At 32.9% G+C, this 19188-nt stretch overlaps 1 protein-coding gene across 8 annotated transcripts in view; it reads right to left on the bottom strand.

Moving 5' to 3' along the window:
* LOC113497855 (zinc finger protein castor homolog 1-like) overlaps positions 1-19188 on the bottom strand; it is a 76243-nt gene that overhangs the window by 22882 nt on the left and 34173 nt on the right. For all 8 annotated transcript variants that reach the window (XM_026877602.1, XM_026877604.1, XM_026877605.1 and 5 more), the window contains 6 exons: positions 3081-3171; positions 1920-2838; positions 1639-1804; positions 1426-1564; positions 1022-1126; positions 504-570 (listed from right to left, as the gene is read on the bottom strand). In XM_026877602.1, coding sequence (XP_026733403.1) covers positions 504-570; positions 1022-1126; positions 1426-1564; positions 1639-1804; positions 1920-2790 — 1348 coding nt within the window. In that variant the 5' untranslated portion in view covers positions 2791-2838; positions 3081-3171. The remainder of the gene's footprint in view (positions 1-503; positions 571-1021; positions 1127-1425; positions 1565-1638; positions 1805-1919; positions 2839-3080; positions 3172-19188) is intronic.

Below are 19188 nucleotides of genomic sequence, written 5' to 3'. Positions count from 1 at the left end.
AATATTTAGTTCACAGTTAACATATTTCTATCTGTAACCGCTAATTATTGCTAACTTAATTATGACACGGCGACATTTAGCAGATGTGAAAACTAAAATGTACTAAACGACCCAGTTTACGTATTGCATGATCGTTTTCATTATGACTTTGTTAAGATAAGGGCAATTGAGTACCAGTTAATGACTTGAGTATTGTGGGTTTTATTCCTAGTTGTCACTTTTAGTTTCTTATGGATTTTTGAAAAATTTTGTCTAGATTATTATGCATTTTCGGTAATAAAACGTCATTTTGATTGAAATGTATTACAAAATTCAATCAATTAGCGTCCTATCATTACTCAAATAATTTGACATTTTTAGTGTAAATGACTGAGTCTAAAATCAATCCTAAAATTGAATATACCGGTTTAACGAAAAAGACTGCAATCAAATTCTTATGTATATTTTTGGGTATGATGCAAGGAGGTAATTAAACAGTCGTTTTAATTAATTTAGGTACTTACCACTTGCTTGCAATTTCCGCTCTTGTGAGTCGTCTGCGTCCATCGATGATTGTTTTTGGAAGAAACCCTAAAACAAAAAGATTTTAAGTAACTGATCATAATTTGTTTGTTTATTTAAATGAAGTTTTTTTATTGTAGAAATGTCATTTTGACGGTTTGTTGATAAAATATTGCTTTCGTTTGCTACAAATATTGTGTTACTATTTGAAAATCGCCTTATAAGCACAAATATTAGTTATAAAACACTAAAATATGTCCTTGAAAGTAATTTTTGACAAAAATTCCACCTTGGAATCTCAAATGAAACATAAATTACTCAAATCATTGCAAAGAATAGCTATAATTTGTAAATATTATCCAATACAGTCTATTTCAGAGGTCAGAATTAAAAAAAATACTTTAATAATTCCTCGGATCAATGTTTTGCAAAACAATAGTAGGTATTTACACAATCTCGTCCGTATTCATCAAGAATCTTGACATAGTTAAAGACAGGCTTATTATCTAACAATACACACCTGCATTTGTAAATTGGCTAGATCTTCTAAATTCTTCCTCATCAGAAGGTTTTGTTGCTCAAACTCCGACACACTGTTCGCGGCACTCGAGGTCGCCGATTGTTCCTAAAAAACAAGTATTATCTCACAATCTCACTTAAGAATCTATTGTAATCCAACCCGTACAAAAATTGTGTATTAACAATTCCAAAGAATCTAAATATCATCGATCTACCTCGAACTTGAAAATATGTAGAGTTGTTTTATTTCTTTTTTTATTAAATACTCGTTCGTACATAAATCTTCGTTCAGTATTTTTAAGATGCCGATTCTAAAAATACGTATTCGACCGTATGACGTAGATGAATAAAACTGTTTTATTTAATTTGCATATTTTTGTTGTCAGGTTTTGTTCAAGTAATTACCTGTCCATCAGTATCTCTTGATACGCTAAGGTCAAGAGTTTGCTCTCCATCATCAGATCCGCTCCCATCCTCTTCCTGACCTTGAGATCTGTTGAACAGTCTCATCGACTGCTGGTTTATTATTTGTAAGGCTCTTTGTCTGGAAGGAACGTCAACATTAGTTTCATACTTATAGTGATAAATACTACTAATAATTTTGAAGCTTTAAAATACCTTTGAGCTTCGATGTCATTGTCAGGGGTTTTCGGTGGTGTGATATTAGTTGATCCCTCATCTTCAGTAGCTGATGAAGATCTCCTGAGACTGCGATCAGTCCCGTCCTCCATACCAGAGTCATGTCTCCTCTTCAAACTCAAAGGCAACTGTGTGAATGGTTTTCCTAAAAACAGTAAATTAAACCCATATAAACAAGTTGTTAAATTGTTTGTCGTAAAATTAAGAAGATTATTTTAATAAATTTTATGGGAGTGTGAAGTTATTTCTAATTAACTCACCTTGCAATGCTTCTAACGCTCTAATCTGTCCACTGATAGCATCAGCTACTTCATTAGAAGACAGGCCGTAAATACCAAGCAGTTCTTTCATGGTATTCATTGCGTAATCTCGTAAGATTCTGTTGGTAGCGTTCGATGCGTCACCGTTCTGTTGCGTCTCAGTCGTGTCCATCTGTTCCTGATTCTCTTCCAGTCTCTCATTTGCATTTATATCCTGACCTTTGTCCTCATCTGAATCCGAATCCCTTCTTCTCGGTGGAGAGTTAGTCTTTATAAGTTGAGATATAGCGAACGGATTTTTGGCACAAAACGTCTTATTTTGTAAATTACTAAAGTTCAGGACGGTCCGATCTCTCTCGGCGCCTTGGTTTATTTGTAAACTATGTATGTACGAATGTTGAAACGAATCTACTTTCTTATCCTCAGGTAACCTATTTTGGTAATTTGAGTCTATGTTTTCGTTAGAGTCTGTGCTCAGTCTTCTGCTAAGGTCGACTGCGCCTCCTTTTAGGAGACTGAAGTTTTTGACGCCAATTTTAGCATAATTTCCATCATCCTTATCGTCATCACCCACTTGTTCGGGGGTAGTTCTATCGTTTCCGTTGATAGGGCTGCCTGTGTCGTCACAGTTTGCTCCATTGGAGTCGTCAGAGAAGGCCGTTGTGTTGGGAGCGCATCTGGGCTTGAAGTTTTTCCTCTTGTTTCTTTTTGGCATGTTGTAGTAGGGGGACATGTCGGCGCTGTGCTCCTCCTGGTGGTCGTTGGACTCGGGCCACGACGACGCCTCATGGTGCAGGTACAGCGGCTCCTCGGGCGTGGGCTGGAGTCTCTCGTGGATAGATTCCTGGTGCGCAGCCATCGCAGTAGTCATTGCAGTATTTGGACTCTTTCGAGGACCACAACCTGAAACGAGTCCGTCCTGCGAAGACAAACGAACGCGATGAGTTTTATATAAACAATCAAATTGAACTCAATACATTTTAGCGTCCAATCATAACAGTGATTCATTTTCGTTCAATTTAAATTGAAACAATGTGTTGAGAAGAAACAATAGTCTTTTGTTGACAATAAGATTAGCTGAATACTGTGGAATGTTTTGAATTTAAATTTTCTCTTCATTGTTTGGAAATAATAAAATTGATTATTAGTAATTTTTGTTACCTGGGGAGAAACTTCATGGATCTATCATTTCCTAATTGGCTAAATAAATAATTTAATCAGTCTTCGAGATCAGCTAATAACTGTGCATCATCTGAAACAAAAAAAAGCGCGTGTGAGTAAAGTATGCTGTGAGCTTAACGGCCAAACAAGTTCGTTTCGAAATTGAGTAAAATTATACATCACGAATATAAAATATACGCTAGATAATGTAGTCTAGTCATTAATTCTATATTATTACATAAAATTACTTTTATAATGAAATAGAAGCTAAAATCAGCGCTGACACGGAACATATTAGGGCCAAAAAAATTCTTCAAACATCAAATTTTGCGTAAACCAATTTGGTGATAAAAAAACCGTTCCGTTTTCTGGTCGAATTGACGTAATACGCTGTAATTTAAAAATAATTATAAGAAAAAAACCACGGCAAGTAACACGCATCGATCAAGTAAGTCGGTATGAAATTAATGATATTCAACATATTAGATCTATTTGCGAGAAAACGAGATTGCTCGAAGCGGAGCGAGAAAAAAAAAACGTGTATTCATGTTGAAATTGGTAACTCGGTTTGGGTGTACAATTACTTATTAAAAACCGGTCAAGAGCGAGTCGGACTTGAGACGATGAGAGTTCCGTGTGAATAAGCTAAATTGAAGAATCAGAAAATAATATGACTACTCATGCTATCAAGATTATTTTTTATTAATAGAGGCAACAGAAATATTCATCTGTTAAAATTTATTCCACCTATTACGGTTAATAAAACACAGCTTGGTGACAGACGTTTATACAATGGAGTCTTACTAACAGGTTACGGTTTGTACGTTTTTTTACGGAACCCTGAAAACTAATACAAAGAGTGGTCCAACCTTCGAGTACCGGTCAGATCTAACGATACTACGATAACTGGTACGTCTTAAAAATTGTTCTGTTTACCCTACTTTTAGAATTTCGGACGTGATTTGAAAGATATTTGATTCCCAATCACACGTTTTCGATAGTCATAAAAACGAGTCATGTAATTGGATGCATTCATTTGGATTTAGATAACTGTTACTTTTACTATTTTTAACTGTTATTTTATTTATAGTATCGTGTTTTAAGTCATATTAATATTATAGGATATTGTGACGTAATTTCCATTGATCATTATGCGCTGTTCGATTGTCAATCAAAATGATTTTTCAGGTTTTTGAGTATAAGTCGATACGCTAATCTAAGTTAAGTTCAGTGACTATTAAGACTCTAAATGTAATTAGAAACAAGTTCTCATAGAAATAAACTATGCCCCACAAGCATTCTAACTCAAAATCAGGTTTTTATTCCGGTAGAACATTTTTCAATCCTTTTCAAGCTTTTTAAGAATTTTTCAAGACTTTCTAGGTTTGTCTGCACTGTCTCTGTTAATATATCGTGAAAAAAGATGTGTTGTACTCTCTAAATTGTAAATGCCATAAAGTTTAGTGATCCATCCGGCTGCGTTCCCGGTTTTGACATTATAAGTGAATGATCTTACAACACATGGTTTGGCCTACTACCTCGTCTTCAAGTAAATAATTGTGAGAAGGAGATACCGCTCTTCGCCGTGAATAACGCTGTCCCGCTCCGACAATAATATCAGACTGAATTTGGGAGAAGCTGGTAGATTCATAAACTACTTAAACAAAAAAGAAACGTCTGTTTAAATCATTAACTGTTATGAGCATATTCTTTTTTTTTATTTTGATAAAAGAATCGTAACAATTCTAGTTCAGTCGTATCTGATGTTTTTTTTATACCTTTTTGCGTAAAAAGGTTTTAATAGCAAAAAGTGCGAGGTCAATTAAGGAAGGTGTAAATGGAAACATTACTTTTGGTTCATGATATGACCTTATTTATTTGTTAGTAGAAGACAGTTTATGTACTGTGTTTTTGTTGTGTTGTAACTTGTTTTTAACGGTGTTAATGTCTTTATAAAAACTTAAAAAGGGATTGTCCTGTGTCTTATATTAGTTGGCGAAATTAAAATGTAGTTTTTTTTGCGTTGCGTTTCAGTTTTTACTTTGAGTAATAGATATGGGAGTTATTTATATGAAGTAAAAGATCATTTTGTACAAATGAAGTGTAGGACTAACTCACTACCTAGATTCAAACTTTCCGGCTAACCAGTGAGGTTTTAATCAGCGCATTGCAGATTAACGCGTTTTACCCTTTGCAGTCAACTGTTTATTATTACTATTGTACAAAATTATTATTTTTTACAATAATTATATTATTTTTAATCTAATGAACGATAATCAGTACCTTACCCCTGCTCTAGGGAAGTGAAACTGTTGACAGTTATAAATTATCGACGTCAAGTTTAGGCATGTGACACGTATAGACGTTTTGTTATCGATATGTCGATCTAACTCTCTATTCTCCCGTTGTCTCTAATAATGGTTGTCGCAACCTGCCCAAATCTTGTATTACATAACTTCAGACGTACAATTGACATGTGTGTACTGAAATCACGTGTTTGAAACATGTTGTCATTGTTTTTAGGGCCTGTAACGTCGATACTCGTAATAACGTATGTTTATGAGTTCATCCAAGCGTTTAACCTAATGAAATAATGTATTTTACATTAAAAAGTATTCATGAAAAAAAACATTATATACTGGAAGTAAACTAGATTTATTTTATCACACAATTGAAGTCATGTGCTTTTACCTTAAACATCATTGCGCCATAATATAAGGATGAAGCCCCATGAAGGGCCACATTGTCCTTAAGACGACAAAAGTAAAGTCATTGTCGATGTTAACATCGACTTTAAAGGCAGAACCGCACCAATTTGGACACAGCCTTGGCAGGAACAATATCCAATAATAACAATAAAACGATCGTAGTTATGCGCCCGCGCATTATTAATATTGATCGGGATTCAACATGGCCGCTTCAAGATGGCGTCGCAAATAGCGGAAACGGATTAAATTGAAACCTAGGTTGTTAGATGCGATCTACTTTAGAATATTAATTCAATTGTTTAATTAGATTTTGAGTTTTTGGTGTTTTATCATTTTATTGTATCAACTTGTCGTACTAAACACTTGTAAATGGCGTAGTTTTTAGTCATTAGTCAAATAGACATTTTTTTATTTTAAATATAATTATTTAATGAATTTACAGATTGTGGGAGCAGTATATATAGTTACGTTGTACATATAAGTGGTTATACTTCTGAATATATCAACCTTATTGCAAAACGATAAGACCGATTTTCGTAAATCATTATTACAATTATCATTGGGTCAGCCTTGCTAACTCATTTACTTTAATCATTACACAATTTCATAAATAGCTTCGATAAAACGTATTCGCGAAAACAAAAGAAATAATATCGACAAGAATTTCGCACAATACATATCGATTACTCGATAATCGACTTCTACAAACCTATTATTTACGAAACAAAAGATAATAGTGTTGTAACTGAAGTTATTTCTTTATTACATCGAACAGCTGTTTCGTTCATATCTTTTTTTAATCGTAATTAAAGGTAAGTACAAAAGATTGCAAAAGTTTATTTTATGATCAGTTTAATTATTGTTTTGAACTTTGGCTCTGATTTCGCGGTTCTATTCAGGGTTTTAACAATGGTTAATGTTCACAACCTCTTATATGGGGCGCCATCTTGTTTAACAAGTATTTGACAAATAGGAACTTGTATGGAATGGTAAAGGACACCGTTATTGTGTGTTATAATTCATTAGGTTTTGTTATTTGGACCTTAATTGCAGTATTACAGATTACTTAGTTAAAATATTAGGCAAGATTTTGTACTTTTTATTGATAAATAAAAATATTTGTAAGGCCAGAATTCGATTTATTTGAATGATAGATTTGTTTTCTGTTGAATTTAATATAGTGAACGTTAAATTTATAGAAATATTTTTTTTGCAGTGAAATCTTGTATTAAATATATTTATTAAACTTATCTTTAAATCGCATGTAACTTACAATCAATAAGCCATTTAAAAAGAAACTCTAAATAAATACCAAAACGATGCATTATCGAAAGTATCTAAACAAAAATTGTCGTAATACATGTGCTGTCAAATCCACGTTACATTAACAAGAATACAATGCATATGATTGAACCACATTCTTTAGTTGTGTATAAATGTCCAAGGTTGAGCAGTTTTTGTTGCAATGCTTTGCGTAGAGATGGCAAAAAAAAACTATATGATATACATAGAGTATTAATGCAGATATGTACCTATTTTTTTGCAGAATGCAATTTTATGTATCAGAGTTGAATACATTTTTATTTTGTTAAAAGAAGAAAGCAAGTAAAAACAAACTGAAAAGTTTAAAAAAAAATAGATAAAGAAAGTTTTATATACCGCCATTTGTGGTATCATCTACTAAACAAATATAATAAACCACACAACATATTATAAAGTCTATTTTATTACATTATGACAGATTCAGATTATTACAATGGAATAAAAACCAACACAGAACAACACTATAGCGACCTCACAGTAAGTCTAACTTAAAAAAGGAAGTAAACGACCGACAAACAAAAACTTATAGTTACATAAAACCATTAATCATTTTTCGTTAAAAATACACCACGATCTAATATTTGTCTTGATCATACAATCTCGAAAAACAAAAAATCCGTTCTTGACGCAATTCGAATACCAATCGTTTTTAGAATCTACATTCTTATTTCAAATCTAGTTCTTTCGTTCTTATTTTGAATTCGAATTTTAACGGAATTTGCGGTCAATTACTTGTTAATGATTTTTAAGTAAAGTTTTTAGTTTTTTGAGTGACTCAACAAAAATATATTTTTGCAGCAATTGACGTGATTCAATTATGTCATTGTATCTAGCTTACTATTATTTACAGATTATTTTACTATCCATACGTAAACGGATATAAAAATATCTACGTAACAGAGACATTTGAATTATAATTAAACAAATGCTAAGCCGTTTAGTGGTCATGATACCCTTGTTAATAAATCATAAACAATTAAAATAACTGCATCTGTTTTTATTTCAAGTTCAGCTGCATAATATTCCTTCATCTTCGTTAGTTTTGATAAGAAAATATTACATAAAAAATTGTTACACAAAAATATCGTAGGTAAAAGAAAACTGTTTTGATCCAAAAGAGCCCTAAGTTAAGAGCCTAATTCTAACATGGATTTAGAATGCACTTGAGAAAGAGAGTCGCCGATATACATCAGGTAGCTCCGTCTCTTTCCCACAACCGCAACAAGGTACGGTAGTAGGCCAGAACAAGAAAATGAATAGTCAATTTTTGTCTATCCCACGTCTGTATAATTTGTTTCTGGTCTATAGTAACACTGCCTACCCTATTAAGCACACAGCCGTAAAGGTATTCTATTGTGTAAAAGCAATAAATATAAACGTCTAGATTAAATTATAATCTAACACATGTTTTATAAAGCTCAAAGCGTGCGATTTTTAATCAATAAAAACAATATTTATATCGATGCTACCCACATTTTCTTAAAAACACTTAATTATATGGAACTAACAAAAACTCCGCCGCCGGCGATAACACATAAATTATTAGAAACTTGGCGATTTTGTATATCTTGTTATAAGAGCGAATGTTTGTATGTTTGTTCACACTTTTTATATCATTTTCCGATATCAAGACTTCTACTGTTTTTAGATATTCCCGGTAAAATTCTGATGCCTTCCTTAAGGTAACTGAGCTAAGATACGTTATCGAAATTACCTATTTAAATTAGCTCCAGTCATTTAAAAGCTAAGGATATAATGTCAAAGATAATCAAACGAAATTAGTAATTAATAATCGGAGATGAATAATTAAGCCATACTTATTAAAATATTCAACAACTCGTTTAAAAACGGGCGGAGACGCGTGCGCAGCATATATCGAGTATGGAAAACAGATAAGACATACTTGTTGCGCCTACGCATTTAACTCGATCTAATTAAATTATAACATCGATACAAAATCGATTGGGGCGATTGCTTTTCAGATAATATTGCCAAGTTTATAATTGAGATTTTTAAAGCACTTTAGTTTTATATTAAGAAAGCTTTAACGGCTCTTTTTCATTTCGAACGTGTATGTAATTTAGATTTAATATTCACGAAATACCATTAAAAATCTGTATGTAAAAAGTGATAAAAAAAAACGTAAATTAAACACAAAAACTGGTATCAAAATTCACTTCTTAATCCAAAAACATAATTCTTAAAAAAAAAACAATCAACACATTTTAAATTGTCAACTGTCAAAACAAAAAAGACATTCGAATTTTAAACATCGACTCGTCCAAGTTCGGGAGCGAGGCGATAATTCAAAGGCGCGTATTCCAAGTGATCGTTATAGGCCGTAAAGTCACCAATAAAAACGATTAGCTGCCATTTGAATATTCAAATGTCGAATGCCGCTTCCAAAATGTGAATGAAATTTGTTACTGCTGTTAAGAGTTATAGATGGATAGAATCGACAAGAGATAATATACTTATTTTGTTTTGCTTTTGTGGATTTTGTTCTTAATAAGGATTGTTTAGTTATTCTAATAATTTTTTCTTCAGTCGTTGCATAATAATATGAATGTTTATAATTGGTGTATAAAATGATCGACAAAAAATATTATGCTCTATTTTTAAACGTTTATTTAATGATTTCTGAAAATTTATAGAATGCATGGATAAAGGAAAAAAAAACAATTTTCACAAGTAACAGTTCTACGTACCGTAGCGTCTACGAGATTCGTAGCTCTACGCGACAGAAGCGGAACTGCGCACACGCAAGCTTTCTCGCTTATTTGTCGAACATAACAAATTATATCTTTTAACTAGACTTTTATATTTTAATTGTACTATTCAATAACAAAGTGCTTTATACCAATTTTGGAACATAAAACGAAATTCTAACTTCTAAGCAATTTATAGCGTATAATTAATTACATCTAGATAATAATTTACCTTATAGAGAGAATTCGGGTTTCTGTATTAATGCTTTTTTATATTTTTGGAAAACATTAAGTAGTACATTAATCAATGTTGATTTATAGTTCTCAGTAATTAAGCTTAGTTTTAATCGTTTAACTGTACCGTTAACCATCAAGTTAATTGCTTACGTGTCATCGAAATTAGCGAGATAACCAGTTAAATAGACTTTTTTACGTAACTCCGGCAGCGATTTAAACACTAGCGAAATATGCACAATTATTGCTGCCAAATCGTAAATTTAAAAGCGGTTATCGCACGATTCTCAGTGATCATTTCGTATTGGCAATGTTACTGCTAATCAGTGAAATGAGGGTTGTGCGAATTTTGATCATTAAAACAGTAATTTTATAACTAGTTCCAATGAGCATGATTATGTGTTAGTTATATAATAATAAAACGTCTTGACGTATTTGAAAGTAAGTCAAGTGTTAAGAAAGTACTTGAGTGACCATTGAGTAGTTTCATAAACTTTTTTTCATTATCATCGACTCAGAGTACTCCCCTTTAAATAAATTGTCTATGACGTAAACTTGAGAAAAAGATTTTTTAATAAACGTGTGTTAATAATAAGATATAGTGGGTGTTATGAGACACGCTACAACATTTAATAGATTTACATAATTATATACGAAATTAATTAACTACTGTTCTATGACATCATAACTCTATTAATTAGTACTGGCTGAATAGAACCACGCAGTAGTCTCCGTGAGACTATCAAAATATAAAAAAGTTAAAAAGTCAACGTTCTAAATTCAAAAAAGCGTTCGAATTATGATTTAAAACGTGTTCCGGTGAAACTGGCTGTCGGACATATCTAGCGGCATTATATGCGCGTAATGAGTGTGCGCGGGCGCAAAACGGACATCACAATTTATTATTACAGGCAAAAAAGAAACAAATAGCAAGGACTAAATAAATTAAATTCTTGGAAAATAATAATCCAGAAATACACAACATAGTGCACAGTAGAAGCTAAAGCCATAAATAATAAGAAATAAAATCACATTATCATAAATTGAATTTAAAAGTGTTATCGAGAGTAAATTGATAAAATACATTAGCTTTAAAATATGAAAGCATTTTTCATATTCATTACGCAGTTCAAAGATAAAAGCTTCATTATTAAGAATTCCGATGTCCGCTCCGCTCTCGTGTCTAACGAAGATAGTGTACTTTATAATAATATAATGTTTCAAATATTTCAAGGCTAACCGTTCTCAGCTGTCAATCATAATAAGCTATCTGACTTTTTCTAACATACATATGTCATGTTATCTCGCTCTCCCTCTACCGCACGCCCGATCGGCCGCCGCGAGTTCTTTATTTGAAAATTTGATTTTAAATGTGGAATGAATAAGCATTATCTTAAGGAATACGTTCTTTTATTTGAATTTTTAATTTCTTTTTTCGGTTCGACTACTGGCTTTGTGATTATTTTTCTTTATTCATTTCGACCAGGATTTTTGTGCTTTGAGATTTATTAGGAGATGTAAATGTGTTCGGCGTGTGTTCGTTTTTTATTCGTTTCCAATTGATGTCGGGCCTTTATTGTTTGGGAAAATTTCGTGTTCTCATAATTATAGTTATTTTTTATTCTCATTTTTGTTCTATCGTTAGTTTAGATCTATTATAGAGATTCGCAGTAACGTTCATCTTTCTTTAGCGTTTTGTTTGTGTAATGTGATACAGTCGAGATAATGCTAAAGGAATTTGTTCAAGAATTTGTCGCGTGTTATTGTAAGTGAAGCCATCATATTTAATAGTGCCCGAGTGCTGTTTCAGCGTCTGGACGGCCCACGTGCTGTTCATGGATCTAATTACTTACATTTCATCGGAATCGCGTTTGTAGCAACTTTTTTCCCTATAAAAGGTTAATGACTCACGTTCAAGATAATTTGCATGAAAATAATATCTGTTGCAAAATGTTTGATGTGTGATTTCTTGTCATGTCGTGTTATATTTATTTGAGTGGTTCTACATATGGTTTATAAAAAAGAGGCCTTTGCCCAGCAGTGGGATAGCTAGATATATTTGTTACGACATCTCTACAACTAAGAAAAGTAGAGTCCTAGAACCTTAAAATATAAATCCGATTTGAATATCCTAATTGGACTACTATATTAAGTGGTTACAGTACACCAGAGATAAAGGACCACCTAAAGCTAAGACCCACCGCATCATTACACATAACAAGTCCTACGCACAAATCTGCGAATCGACGAACGTAATATAACACTTTAAGTCCATATGTAAACACGACAAAAACTGTTATTGTTAACATAACACTATATACGGACCTTAAGTTTCTTCTCAGAAGCACTACCCGTATCAAAACAACACTCACCAATAAACGCATGCACTTAGACAAATAGCTCTCATTCAATTATATATGTTAACACAAAGCATTAAAGTCCACATCTTTTATTTACACGCGCAGAAATATGCTTGTAATAATTTGTAGTAATTTAAAGTTTAAATTTGAAATTGGAACTGGTAGACTAAGTTATGTGCGCGGGTCGTAGATTTTATTTTAAAACGAATAAGGTTCGAAATTCGAACGCACAGCCGTTTGTCAAGTGTTTCGTTTGTGATAGTGTCTAATAGGCCGTTCTTTATAGGTACGTAGAACACTGGCAGTTTATTTGGTGTTGATTACAATTCAAATTTGGAAAAGAACGCAACTTTGTTTGAATGTTAGAATCAGCGTTCTGAAATCGAAATCGCAACGGTTACACAGACTTAACGGACGTTACATATTGAATCAGAGCTCTATAGTTTTAAAATCTTGCAAGCAGACCAAGTCGCATTATCGCGGTCTCCCTCATACATAATAATTATATTCGCAAGCACCACGTACGCCTACTTTTAACATCCCGTGCTGTCTGTTATACTAGAAACAATCCATAATCCACTCACAGCCTAATTAAAAACCACGGTGACAATTGTCTGCCTGCGAAGTCAATAATTTAATATTAATTGTAAGCGGAAAGTTACCTATTTATTATGTGGTTTAAGTGTCGATTAGCCCGAAGTCGACGAATAGAGGCACGGTACTGCTTCGGACATGTATTTAATATTAAAACGTTAGTTTTCCACTTCATCCAACGCCATTTTCCTGTCATTGAAGGACGCACTGACAGACAGGACACTTCGAAATGCGTTTGGCTTGCAAACTGTGCATAGAATTATTAATGTTATTTTATTATGGCTATAAGTTGGTAGGCATTTTGTGTCCTTATTGTACCTACTTACCTAAATATAAATGTGGAATACAATGAAACGGACGTGCATTATGTAGGTATATGTAAAACGGGGGTATGTAGAACAGCGATTCCGTGACGTTATTATTATTAACATGAAGATAAAGACAAAAGCCTCATTTTTAAATTAATGTATTATTCACAACACTGCCGTCAGCAAATGGGCGTTTTATAGCCGTGTGCAGACACATTCGATTTTCAAAATGCCGCGCCAATGAAGTTCTGTTTTTAAACATTTAAATATGGAACTCTGTTCATTTGGAAAATTATTTATTTTTCTGTAATTCATCAGGTTTATTAACTGCTAGTTACATGAATCTTTCAATTAGTGCTGAAAAATAATATACATATTTCTTTTACTTTCTTTGTCGGCAAGTGTAGCGTTTAGGTCATTGGACACTATTTTACTTAATTTAAAAGACTTCATTGTTTATAGAAACCGAAGTCATTTTAAGCGTATCTTTAGATATAAACATTTAGTTAATATTTCAATGCCGTAATGAAGCACAAGCACTTGAGCTTGAGCTGATTTCTGAGTTCTGTAACAAGCTTTGAAAATAAATGTATTTTAACTCAATGGAGATAAAGATCGTCATTAAAATAACTATTAATGAAATAATTATAAAAATGTACCGCAAAACTTTCCCTTAGGTACAAAAACCTACTATTTTCAAACATTCTATGAACAAAAACGTATTTTATTTACTTTTTCGTTACATAATTCATTTCGAATCACAACAAACTTCTCAAACACTTCTTAATCCCCGAGTCACGCTGTTAAGCTGACCGGATTATTGCACAATTGTGATCTATACCACACACGATGGCTAAATGTATTGGTTATTTGTAAGCAATGTGGTGATTAGTTTGAAAATCACCAATCAGCCATAAGTTGTAAAGTGTAAATGATCAAATAACAAAATTGACTACTCACACAAAATGAAGATCGTCAAAGTTATTTTTTATTTATATTAAACGCCTTTTAATACTGACCCATCAATCTATACAACGGGACACCATTTAAGTCGTTTTAGTAAGAATTTCGAATTACGCGATAATCATTTCGAATTTCGAAAGGTTTTTTTTCTTTTTGTTTTATTCGATGAGATAGGCAGATATGCCAGTATTATTTCGAATAAGTTTAATCGTAGATTAAAACTGACCTCGATACGCGACACGGACAGATCAAACGGCAAACTGACAAATACCCATCAGGGCATTACGTCTCGAAACAATTTGAACAACGGATGAAGAAATTCCAAGCGAGTTTTAAGATTACAATTTCGAGTGGCTAGATAATTCACTATTTAGCATACAAAGGAGAATTACCGTCGAGTTGTGCGTCCGTATGTCACAGTTTATATATAAGAGGCCACGCCTTGTAGCTGTCATATGTAGCCTAATTAGGCATGAGTTGCTGTTACGTTGGGCAACTATTAGATTTTATTATGAAATTATCTGCCGTATCAGTTTACAAAAGTGTTCGGTAAACGGTACTTGTTTCCTGTGGTTATCTTTGATACTAGTTTTAAGTTTATTAAACTCTACACTGCGTGTTTTAGTTTAAGCTTTATATATGATAGTAAATTTAAAAGCTTTATCAAAATGACAATCCAATTGATAAACATCAAAATTTCTAAGTACTTAATTTAAAAAAAGCCACCTAAAGAGTTCTTAATAAAACGTTAAAAACAATAAAAAAAACTAACGTGACAACCATAAAATTTCAAAAAACGAAATCCATCAACTGTCACCACTTCCATAGACAATAAAATGTATAGACCAGTAGGTACATAAATAAACTTATTACTTAATAAGCGATCACCAGGAAGGCGCAGTACTAAGAACTAGTGTCATTAAATTCCTCACACTTTCTTATTTAAATTCATAAATATCCGGTGTAAAGTGTATTGTTGTTGCTACGCACGTCACGTCCGACCGATTGCGCACAAACACACACACATACCCACAGACACACATTTTGTACGCACTTCATAAAATGTAGGAGCAATAGAGGAACTCTACATTACATCAATTAAAGTACTTTCTTCTTGATTTATTTAACGGTCGAATTCCAATTTTGATTTGAATTAAGTTTACGTTTGACTTTTGTGTCTGTTCGATATTCAAAAATTAGGCGAAGGCGACAAATTACACGGCTAATGAAATCAATTGACATTTAGCGCGACGTGTGAACGTGTTATTACCGCAAAAACTAGGTTATTTCTACAAAAATACTCTATTGCAGCGCATAACGAAATCTATCAAAATAAATGTTTTACAAGTAATTGACAATTTTATTACATATCGATAACTTGTTTTATAAAAATCGCAACTAGGTCGTTGTGCAACAGCTAACTACATGCAACATTTTGTAATTCTGTTCTAATAAAAATAAATATCAGCAGAGATCTATTCAACATTTTGCAAAATGGTTACAACCGTATGGTTAGCCATTTTATTATGAGCTCCGTTTCTCATAAACTAAGTATGACAAGGGTTCTAGTAATACTGGCCAGTACGCAATGTATAGTACAATGAATTCCATTTGCTACACAATAGAGCACACACGATTCAAAATTCAAATTTTAACTTAATAAAAAAAGAAGTGCGCGCTAGTGCCGTGGCCACGAAGTATTTATTCGATTAGTTATATTCGTATAACAATATAAACCAGTATTAGTGCTGCTATTAAAAACTCACCCTATTGTATAAGTATTGCTGAACTCGACATCACTGTTCTTATTAAAGAACAGTGTACATTTTTGCATGAATAATGACGTATTAGCTAACAATTATCTTTTTACAGCTCTACAATTGCAGTTAATCTCCTTTACATGAATAATCGAGTTTCAATCGAATACACTTTGTAATAGTTTTTATCGAATAATGTCACGACACTAGTAAAGGTACCAAGCGCGAAATTCGAATACAGCGAAGTATATTCAAATTTCGAATTCTAAATGTGAATTCAATTATTATTTTCAATTACCGCCGTGGCTGCGCCCGCGCCGCCTCGCGTGCTATTGTCCTACATATTTTTTTTCATTTGCTTTAGTTCAAGCGTTGGTTGAATAGTGAAATTTTTACGTAGGCTTTAACATTACATTCATTAAGTATCGGTAACATTAACTACGCCGATACAAAGTTACTTTATAAGATGTTGGGACATAACTCAACCAAGTTTTTGTCGAAACAATACTCTAGCAATCGATCATGGCAATGACTTTGTGTGACTTTAAAAAAAAGTTTAATTAATATAGCCTTATCGAAGCGTACAATAAATTCATACTTGATAAAAACAATATCTTATTTTTATTCGAATCTTGTTAATTATCACCTGGAGGCTTGCGTGACGTCACCGTTCCAGTTTAGATAAGAGCGTACATTTTTCAAACAAATAGACAGTTTCGGATCAACGCAAGATTAATGATCTCACTAACAGACCGAGTCAGATTTCGCAACACACAAATTACCGGTACAAACCGCTTTGGCAATAAACAATCCGACCACTCGATTAGAAAAAAGTCGATTATCGAGTTAAAAATACGATTACATCACTGGCGAGTATATTTTTTCTAAATTACGTGTAAATTGTAATCGAATTTAGAACATTATATTTTTATTCGATTTATAGAAATTGGTTTCTGTTTATTCCTTTGTTGCATTTATGTTTCTTAGAGCTTTGTGCGTCGTAGTTTACTTTAATTAGTATTTATAATTAGAAAATCCTTCATTTAAATCTTATTAACACAAATGAACGCTTTATAACTAAACGTTCCCAACACCAACGACACATTCTTAGAAATATTAAAGCATACAGTTTGAAGAATTTTTAAAGAAGAAACAGACGCAGTTGGTAAACAGAGCTGTTATTATAGTAGGGGAAAAAATCTAGCGAGTTCGTCGACTCCTATGTTCCCAGACACTCGAACATTTTATAGTGAAAACACTTCAAAACTTATATTACTATTTCCATACTTTAATTACGTACTTATACGCCCACATGGACGCCAACACACACACACACACATCGAGTAATTATAAGATAAACATATGGCCTTCCTAACGCTCCAACTTATACCAATATTAGATTACTTTCCTGCGCTCACAGTAAAAAGCTCGCTGTAAAAAAGTTACAAAAAAACTTTTTGTAAGTACAGCTTATTAAAAGAAAGTTATTTATTCGAATTTAATTACTAATCGTTTGCATGATACAAATGTGGTCTAATTAAAAGAATGTTGTATGAAATGCGGTTTAAAATTGTACTCGTTTGTTAGTGTTTACAAGGCGGCTGTAGAATTAAAAAGTGTGCTGGACCGTGCCGCTAATACAGCCTGTCTTACGCAATACAACACAGAATTTTATTACAATTTTATATATTTGTACAGACAATAAAACAATAAATATAAGAAAAAATCGTTATAAAAGTAATTGCTCATTGTTATGTCTATGGAATTGTTACTGGCACGCGTCACGTCGTAACAGGAAAAAGAACCCGTTCCAAATTCAAATTGGAATAGAATTTGAATAGGTACGCGATTGTCATTGGTTGACAATCAATCATTATGGTTTTTGAAATTCGAATTCTTCGTCATACGTGAGGTTCGATTTGATCAGTGAGTGGATAGTTGCCGCTCGGCCCGAGTCGGCCACAGTCGGCCACAATCGGCCAGACGTCTATCAGATATGATACATTGTTAGTTTTTGTTACGAATCCTGTTCTCGACGATTTCTATTTGAGTACGTAATGTTTACTGTGATTAGACGTATGATTGTGGCGGAATTACGACAACGTATTGTTAGGAATCAATTCTCAAGTTTTTGTTCAGAAAAACTGGATTGGCAAAATATATTTTATAGTGAGGTATAATCGAATACTCGATACTCGCTGGGTTTTCGATTGATATCGATCATTTAAGCTGAACGGAAGTTGATATTCAAATGTAATGCCCGATTAGACTTTTTTGGTTAATGAAGTCTCAAACGGGTTGGGTTCAGTTAAAGTATTTATTAAAGACGGCTAGTTACTTGATTGAATTAACTGCCTTATATCATCGCAAAAACGAGATGAACGGATGCTGTATAAGGTCTATGAACCAGTAGAATCTCATTCGCATGTAATTCATGGTTTCTGGCCCAAAGACGCTTCATGGCATAAATTCCCATGGTTAATGATGACGATGTCGCATATGCAAGAACAATGGAATTAGCATTTCAACCTTCAGATGAAAAGTAAAAACAAAAAAAAATACATTACATAAATTATCGATAGGCAACTCTTTCCCTGATAGAAGAAGATGGAGCTATACAGACGGGTATTGCCATCTCTTTTTCACAACGGAACTTTAATCATATTACCTCTTTATGGTAAAGATATAAGTATCTTCACTAAGTATTTATTTCGGCCCTCATATCTTAAGTCAAACACTTGATAGTCTGACGTCCAAAATTTACACCTACCCGCGTATTGACAAAAGATTTAAATATTCTTGAAGATGTAAAGTGCCTCTCGAACACTAAAAAAGTCTTTGTCATCGCCAAACGAGAAATAATGTAAGTTTTGTAACAAAAACGAAGTTCAATTTAATTAAACAAAGGTTAAGTAATACAAACTAAAGTAATAAATTAAATCCAACAAAAATTACATACGAATTTAACATTTTAAATGAAACCTGACATTATGTATAATCTATTAAAAAAAACTATAGCGCAACTCCATGCCTTTTTGCGTCAAACGTTAAGCTGTAAATAATTACGCGTCCAAAAAACTATGGAGCTAACTATTGGGTGCTAATAACTGTTTTCCATCAAAGTTTGTTTCTAATCGAATTCTGACAGTCTGA

The sequence above is a fragment of the Trichoplusia ni genome, chromosome 10, assembly GCF_003590095.1.
Source record: "Trichoplusia ni isolate ovarian cell line Hi5 chromosome 10, tn1, whole genome shotgun sequence".
NCBI lineage: Eukaryota > Metazoa > Arthropoda > Insecta > Lepidoptera > Noctuidae > Trichoplusia > Trichoplusia ni.
Note: the sequence above shows the minus strand (reverse complement) of the source record. Positions and strands in the feature narration are given on the sequence as shown.